Here is an 8,281-nt window from a genome sequence, read left to right as displayed (position 1 = left end):
CAAACTGTTTATGAACACAGGAACAAAACAGGGTAGAACAGGATTAAAAAAACCCCTCAAAGTACAACAAATTCCCAGAGAGGGAACAGACACTTGGGCTCGGACAAGCCGGGGCCACCCCATGGGCCCACCGGGGCTGCCCCCACAGGCTCCCGAGACCAGAGGGAAGGGAGGCAGTGAGGCAAGGGGAAGGAAAGGGAAAAAAGAACAAGAAAAAAACCCAACAGAACCTTTTCCCAGCTAGCTGGGACACAAAGGAAACCAAAAAGCAGCACAGTGCTCCCGGCACACTCCCTCCCCAGCCCTGCCAAGCCCCCCTGAGCCCTTGGGCTGAACCGTTCAACTGCCCCTCGGGTCCGTGGCTCCGGCCCCGCCCCCGGGTCCATCATGAAGAAACAGTGTCCTTGGGCATTGAGTGGAGGGTTAAGGAATAAAGCAGCTTCAGAGCATCACCCCAGGACACAGTGTTTTCCTTTTTTAATAATAAAGCTGCAAACACAAACTTTTACCTGTAGTTTAATGTTTATATAGTGATGGATAGCACCTAGAGGCCCCAACCAACATTTGAGCCCCCCTCAATGTCTCTGCCCCAAGGAGCTTACAGTCTAAGCATCAGGAAGCAGGAGAGAATAACAACCATGTTTTCTTTTATAGATCAGTAACTCCGATCCAACACAGGTCAAGTGATTTACCTGCTCTAAGGCACAGAAGGTGTGGTGGGAATTAACCCAACATCTCCTGAATCTCTGCTGCAGATCTCAAGTTAAAAGATGTTCCTTCCTCTCCAGACGACTTTTCTCTAAGTAAAATTCCTTTGGAATTCTGAGCCTGAAGCTGATTAAGGTCCAGGACTCTTGTCCAGGTCAGGGCCAGAACAGAATGGAGCTGTCAAAAGCACAGCTGCTTTCCACTTTACTTTTCTGTGGTCATCTCACAGCTTTGGGCCCTGAAGCTGCCACAAGACCAGCAGGTCTGGGTGCTCTCTACTGTAGCCTGGAGTGGGATCCCCTGTCTTGGTTTTACATGCTGCAAGAGAAGCCCAGATCTTACAAAGAAGCCCAGATCTTACAAGAATGCTAGAATAAACATGGTCCAGTCTATCCCATGTCCCCATGTCTGAACACTTCGTGCTGGTAAACACAAGAAGGGGTCGTGGAAGGGAAGGCTGGGAGAGCCCTTTCCTTTGAGAGCTCCTTGGCCTTAGCATCCATTCTTCTGCTTTTCTGGGGCTACGGATTGGCTGCTATGTTCATTTTAGACTTCTGCGGAGCCAGCAATAAGATAAGGGCTTGTGTTTACATGAAGAGACTTACTATTTTATTTCTGCTTTGGTAACAAGTTCCTGACTTGGAGGTAGCAGCAGGTTCAGTTTATTACTATATGCATCAGCAAACCAAACTAAACTGAGCTGAAAGATGCACGTTGCTGAATTGCCCACTCTCTACCAACGTATATAACTGCAGCTAATGGAAAGAAGACAAAGCTATTAATATTTTGCACTTTAAACTAAAGAACTTCAGTTTCATACTTAGTTGAAAGCTTTTGAAATCAGCACCAATCTCATTGTATAACTCTGCCACCTGCTTAGTCACCAGTCCTATGTCTTTTGTCAAATGTGCATAAAACAAGGAGATGTCGGACGCTCCGTGTTTACAGGGATAACTGGAAGGTAAGAACGAACAGCCATTAGCAGATAAATTACTTAACAGTATTCAATAAACAAATACACATCACCTGTATAGAGCAGTACGGTAATTCACAGGTTGTATTGATAGTCGAGGTGGCAATATACAACAAAAATGTTAAAGTATTGTCACTTGACAGAGTCCTGCATTGTCAGGGAGCTGTTTATACACGAGGGTAAATGAAACGCTCTGACCATAGAAGCTGAACAGTCATGCATACAAAAGTGATCACTTTTCAGCTATTGCACAAGTAGTGACACTCTTTAGACATACACAGGAGGATTCTTACAAACTGACATCAGAAAGACTGCATGCACCATCTTTCAAGGCCTTATGTGAACTATACATACACAAGAGTTGCTGTATACTGTGAATACATTGTGGATGTGTATAAATTCACATAAGATTAAAAGATTAATTTGTAAATAGGAAGGTTTCCACCAGCTTATGCTTTATTTTATTCCGATTTCTTAGCATTTATACTATTTTGGATAAAACATATGACACCACTTCAGAGTTGAAGTTTCACGTAAGCATCATCCTAAATGCTTTGGTAACTGGATATTCCCAAAGGCCAGGTTTGGTTAAACCAAACTGATTACTAAAATGTGAATGTGACTTGTATTCTTAAAAGAAGGATATAGAATATGGCTAATAATTTCACATATTTTCACAAGATAAAAAACCCCTTTTCAAGTGGATTGGGATTTCTAAGCACAAATAAAACCACTGATAGCATGGTGTACAACATTTAAAACCCTGATCAAAATTACTTCAGAATAACTGTGCATTCCCCAAATAGATCAGGTTGGCAACTGAGGAATGAAATGAAAATTAAATGAGTAAGTTGGCATAAAAGGGGTAAATTCTCTCTGTACCACAAGTTTCATAATAAAATACTGTCTTATCTTTTAATTTTAGACATAAGGATTTTTATATCAGTCTGGTTTGTTTCTAAATGACTGAAAGTTTAGATTAAAAAGGTGTTTACATAATATACACATTTCATTACTTACAAAGAGAAATAAGCTTAAAATTTAATATTAAAAACCTGGGATACAGTAGGGTTAGTAGCACCATGAAAAATGTTTTTCGAAACTGCAGTCTTGTTATTTTAAACATACTCAGTGTGTCGTGTTCTTCTCTATTCTCTTGGTTGATCAAAAAGGTGCCATTTCGGTACAGGGAGAGAAATGAAAATTTTTCATCTTCTGATCCTTTGTGAACCTCGAGTGTTCTTTTCTGTTTCCAAGAGGTCAATTCTTTCATCTTAGTCCTGTTGTCAAATATGTACTGAACAACTCTTAGTTTGGCACATGAGTGAGGTACACTTGAATTTGCATGGTTAAAACAGTTTGGATTTGTTTTTTCTTTTCTTTCTGCACAGTAGCACCATTGTTGCAGCTGGAAGACAGTGCATCTTAGGAATTTTCAACTGTTTTATAAAACATTCTCCAAGACGTTACGTCTTCTTCATGCAAACTTGACAACGACTAATTCGCGTCCTCAAGTCTCCAGCTTTCAGTGTCTCTGACTGAGGTTTGCTGGTTGGAAAGGAGGACACAAAGGAAAGGTTGGATTAGCTTTTTCTTTGTTTACAGTTCATTTCAACTTCTACTTAATTCACAGTTTCATGTAACTCTTAAGTATATGAGCAGGGAATGAATCCTGAATTGGAGAGGTTTTTCTTAAGAGTGATGGTTCTGTCTGTCCCCAGGTGACAGATGTTCAGTTGTGTCAGTGTTTCAGTGTCCCCACGGTATGCTAAGCACCTGCTTCAGGCTGGCAGGTGATGGAGCACAAACACAAACAGAGAAAGGTGAATTTTGTACATTTGAGACTATTTCTGGGGTCTGTTTCTGGCCTTTGGGTTGCTTATTTGAAGGGTACTTTAAGAACACATAAAAAGTACTGCTACAGTCAGAGCTGTATTTAAGTGGTAGCTTCACCAAATAATTTATTTTTATTTTGAAAGGGTAACAAGATGGGAGATTAATATAATTAGTGTAATATGTGTGTACTCAAGTAAGTCAAATGCTTAAAAGTTTCTTTAAAAAAATAGAATGAAGAAGGAAGTTGTTTTTATGGGAGGGAGAAAATGGTAGAGACAGAAATCTCAAGGGTGCATGGCAGTTACTAATAGGAAGTTTTCACAGGTGAATTACCAATAATCAACTGCCCAGAAAACTGAAGAGTGACAAATTATCACATCAAGTACCCTGACTGTAGGTGTTGCACAAAACCAGCTTAGGGGCCACACTGCTCAGAGCATAGTGCCAGCCCTGTGCCACAAAGCTACACTTTTCAATTAGGTGGCAGTGGGAATACTACGTTTTTTATCAGCACACAAACAGGGCAGTAGCTATTTATTCTATGAAAGGAGATGATTTTTCAAAAAAGAAATTATTTTGGTACTCAACTTGAAAGGGAAAAAGTTGGAGGAGTTAAGAGACTCCAGCTGAAATGCTGACTGCAGAGAAGCTGAGGACAGAATGGCCTCTGGCTTCCTTGCAGCCAAAATGTCATCCTGTTTCCTTCTGCAAAGTGTGGAAAAAAATGCTGGCCATGGAGGGTAGGAAACCTTCTTCATACAAGATTTAAAAAGACAAGTTATATGAACCTCTGCCTTAAAAGGTTTAAGTAGAGTTGATCTTGCCCTTCACTCCTATCCCTTGTATATCTGTGAACTACCTTTCCACGTATTTGAGTTTATTGAAAGGTTTGGCAAGAAAAAACCCAAAATTGTTCTTTTGTGCTCTGAATATAGTAAACACAGTAGGACAACTTTCAGAGGAGGTACTAGAACAAAATGTGAATAAAACTGACACAAAGAATCTGACTCCTTGCAAAACAGAATGTGCCCTAGCAAGTTTTTACATAATATTAAAGGCTTACCAAAGAAACACTTGAAAAACTGGTTGTGAGGGGGAAAACAAGCTAAACTATTTCCCTATACCCCTGTAAACAAATCTCTTTTGATCTTTGGAATAAATTCAGTTGCCAAAGAGTTCATTCTGGAATAAAGCAATAGACAAGAAACAGGTTTTCTTACCTGAACATTTCTGACACCTCTACAGTTGCCAGCCAGAAACTGTATGAATTGGCATAATAATTACAGGTGCCCCGACCATGGCATTCAATGAATGGTGCTGAGCGGAATTCTTCCAAGCAGGATCCAGGCGATGCCAAGGCCTGTCCAGAGCCCTCTGCTCCAGCACTGGTGTGCTAGTGGAGGAAAGAAAGATACAAACATGGATCTTAGGTGTTAAAAACTGAATAGCACAGCAGTCAACTACTGAAGAGTTCATTCTTGGCAGAGATAGTGTGGTGTCAGACACCTCCAGAAATGTCAGTGACACTGGGATCTGTGTACTGGAAAATCCCTGTCAATCTTGGCTACCTTGGCTAGTGACTACAGGTAAAAAGCTTTTAAATGACAACCCTTGCAGTTCTTATCAGTGTCCTAAAGCAGCTGAGGACACAGGTGGGCAGTACCTGCTTCTGGATTAGGAGGCAGTTCTTACCATCATGAAAGAGTAACCAATCCAGAGGGAGTCCCAGCCTGCAGGACATGAAGGGATCTGAATGGTCTGACTGTGCACAGCTATCACCATAGCAGGAGCTTCACACACAACACATCTGAACACAGGGGAAGTACCAGAGAAACATGAGATGTTAAAATACAATAGCAGTATGTTTTCTTAATAATTCTTACACTGAGAAAGGGAACAAAACTCGCCTGTGAGAGGCTCTCCTATTAATCTAGACTTCTCACATATTTTTTAGCTGCAGTAAGAGTATTTTGGAACTCAAAATCTCTCTGTATTTTTACTACATTGGGTAAAATACTGAAGCAGTTCCTTAAACAAAAACTGGAAGCCTAAAGTCCCCAAGTGAGTGCCTTAATCCTAAAGCCATGGCTCCCCTGTTCTTTTTCCTGTCCATGGTGATCTCTCACTGCTGACTACAGAGCCTGCTTGGTTGAGGACAGCTCGTACAGTGTTTCAGCCTCTTGTTATCCCTGCTGCAGGGAGACAAACCTCTGAAGACAATGAATACTTTAAAACAAGATATTTTTCTAGTTTCTCCCAGAATAAAACATGACAGATTCATCATTTAATACCCAACCTGCATGTTGGAAACACATGGATAAGCTGTGCTATTTATCCAGCTATTAAGAGACCTGACAGGCTGCTGTGCCTCACCGGCTGATGAACGGCTGGATGCTTTGCCCAGTCAGTGGCTCCATGCTCATTGGCATCGGCTCCGGTGTCGACAGCCAGTAGGAATAGTCATTCCTTGATGCAAAGTTACAAACATTGTTGATGTTGCAGAACATGAAGGGCATGGTGCTGAAACGTCTAAGACAGCTCCCAGCAGTACCTACAGAGTAAGACATACAAGACATCAACGTTTTCACTTCATTGCTTTTTATAGCAGTTCTTTGAGAACAGTACTTTTGGATCCTTCCTCTCCTCCTGTGAGTGCACAGCAAGGGATATCAGATTGTCACATGGGGGGAAAAATGTCACTTCTTTATTTTGGTTTACATTCTTTCATCCTGAATTACAATGTGCATCCTCTGGAGACAGCAGATCTTAGTATGCAATCCCCATCCTCATCTACGAAATCTCCAAGACTGTTGTGTCTTCAGAGAACCCGAGCACTGAAGAAGCAGCTACAACATGTTTCCTCTCAAAGACAGAGCACACAGACTATCTCACCCAAATCCTGGCCATGTGCTCTCTCATTTCCTTGCACATACAGAAGAGAGAATCCATCATATATTCTTGATGTTCCCTGTGGACATAGGGGTGTATCCCTGGTCTGGCTGTGCCGAGTTATAAGGAATCCGTGAGCAACAGAAGCTGTTCCAGGAGGACCAGGTGGGCCTTGTAAGCCATCAGGACCAGGAGGTCCTTGTATTCCTCGTGAACCTGTTCACATGAGAGAAACACAACAAACAGTATTGATTAACACCATTGCTTCCTCTTTTAGGACCAACATAGCTCTGAAAGGTTGTTGGTCTCGTGATGGAGTGCTTGTGAGTTAGGGCACCTGATATTTGCTAACACTGTCTTCCTGAATTTTTTTTTTTTTCTTCATTTAAGCTTGGTTGAATCAGGGAGATTGTCATAGGTGGTTGTAACAGTGGCACTTCTCTGTGCTGTAGGGGTATTGTGAAGTTAAATACTCTCAGAGCTGTCAGGCACTATGATAACTGCAGAGGACATGACAGCCACTGGAATGACTTCAATCAGCTTCCCACTTCCAAAACATATCTGCATGCGCAGCTTAAGATAATGTTGAAATGTCTTGCTCAAGATCATGAAATAAATGGCAGAGCCAGAAACAGGGACAATTTTCACTCCAGGGCATGCTGTGGTAACACCTGAGCCAAAGCCCATCAATATGGATAGAAAAGCTGCTGCCAGTTTTGGAATAGGTTACTAAAAGGGGAAATAAGCTAGAACAGCCTTGAATGTGAGCAAAAATGAGTCAAATGACTGAGATATGTATCAGAAAAGGCTGTTCTTGAACAGCAATATCAAGAAATATAACTACAAATATTTAGACTGTGTTACTCTGCAGTCATTATTTACATTTTTTCACTAAAATAATGCTAACATTTCATAGAGCTGCTCAGAGAAAAAGGAAAAAGAGGTGTTGTGGATTTTTGTATTTTTGAACTGTTTAAATTCTAATACTTTTTCTCACAAGTTGCAATAGAGAGCTACTTAACATCTGTCACCTTTAGAAAACTGTCCCAGTGCCCAGTCTGATTTCTCAAATCCTAGTTCAGTGGTTCTAAGCAATAGCTACGTGGTAGCCCAATCTCTGACTTTGGTGAAACTCTTTTATGAAGTCTGTTTTTCCCCATTCATAATTTCCATGCAAAATAGGAATTTACTAATCTCTCTTCAGTTTCCTACAATCTTCGTTTATCTCCTCTGCATCATCTGTGCTGCAAAGAGGATGCCATTGAGCTTGAGATAAAGCACTTAATGTTATTCAGCAATGACCAGCAATGTGTTGATGCTGAGAATGTTCCAAATCAAAGTATGTTCAGCTGCTTGTAATATTTTTGCATTAAGAAAATCCTAAAATTATGATTTTATCATTATTCCCATGAAACAAAGATCTTACTTCCCAGTATTAGCCTCCATACAGAAATGGGAGTCTCTTTTTCCAGTGAATCCTCATAGGATAAACACCATACCTGGTTGGCCTGGAAGGCCTCTCTCTCCTTTACGTCCTGCTGGACCATCAAAACCAGGAAGTCCATCTCTCCCTGGGTCACCAGGGAGACCAACTGGACCTAGAACACACAATAGCAAACTGAAATAAAAGCTCTTAAAATCTCACTACAGAAATCTTTAAGTAGTCAGTGACTCAGCTGTTGCTTCTTTCTGATACATGAGACAAGAAGAGCCCACTAAACCAGATGTACATGGTGGAATCCAGTGTTTTTCTATTATCTATTAAGCCTGCATTTATCTATTAACCTGAATTTCTCTCTTGCCTCTTGCTGAGCTCAGTAACTCATCTTTGCAGCCTGTGCCATGTCACTGGCACTGCCACCTGCACTCAGAATA

The 8,281-nt window shown here is 41.1% G+C and overlaps 1 protein-coding gene across 1 annotated transcript in view; it reads right to left on the bottom strand.

Annotated features, from left to right (window-relative positions):
• Positions 1 to 460: 460 nt before the first annotated feature.
• The window catches only part of COL4A5 (collagen type IV alpha 5 chain), an 80,922-nt gene continuing 73,101 nt past the window's right edge, over positions 461 to 8,281 (bottom strand). Inside the window, exons 46-51 of the mRNA XM_069015378.1 lie at positions 7,906 to 8,004; positions 6,410 to 6,622; positions 5,891 to 6,068; positions 5,210 to 5,324; positions 4,738 to 4,910; positions 461 to 3,229 (exon numbers count right to left, since the gene is read on the bottom strand). Of these exons, the coding sequence (XP_068871479.1) occupies positions 3,148 to 3,229; positions 4,738 to 4,910; positions 5,210 to 5,324; positions 5,891 to 6,068; positions 6,410 to 6,622; positions 7,906 to 8,004 (860 nt within the window). The 3' untranslated portion in view covers positions 461 to 3,147. The remainder of the gene's footprint in view (positions 3,230 to 4,737; positions 4,911 to 5,209; positions 5,325 to 5,890; positions 6,069 to 6,409; positions 6,623 to 7,905; positions 8,005 to 8,281) is intronic.

The sequence above is a fragment of the Aphelocoma coerulescens genome, chromosome 4A, assembly GCF_041296385.1.
Source record: "Aphelocoma coerulescens isolate FSJ_1873_10779 chromosome 4A, UR_Acoe_1.0, whole genome shotgun sequence".
NCBI lineage: Eukaryota > Metazoa > Chordata > Aves > Passeriformes > Corvidae > Aphelocoma > Aphelocoma coerulescens.
This window is presented reverse-complemented; position numbering and strand designations above follow the sequence as displayed.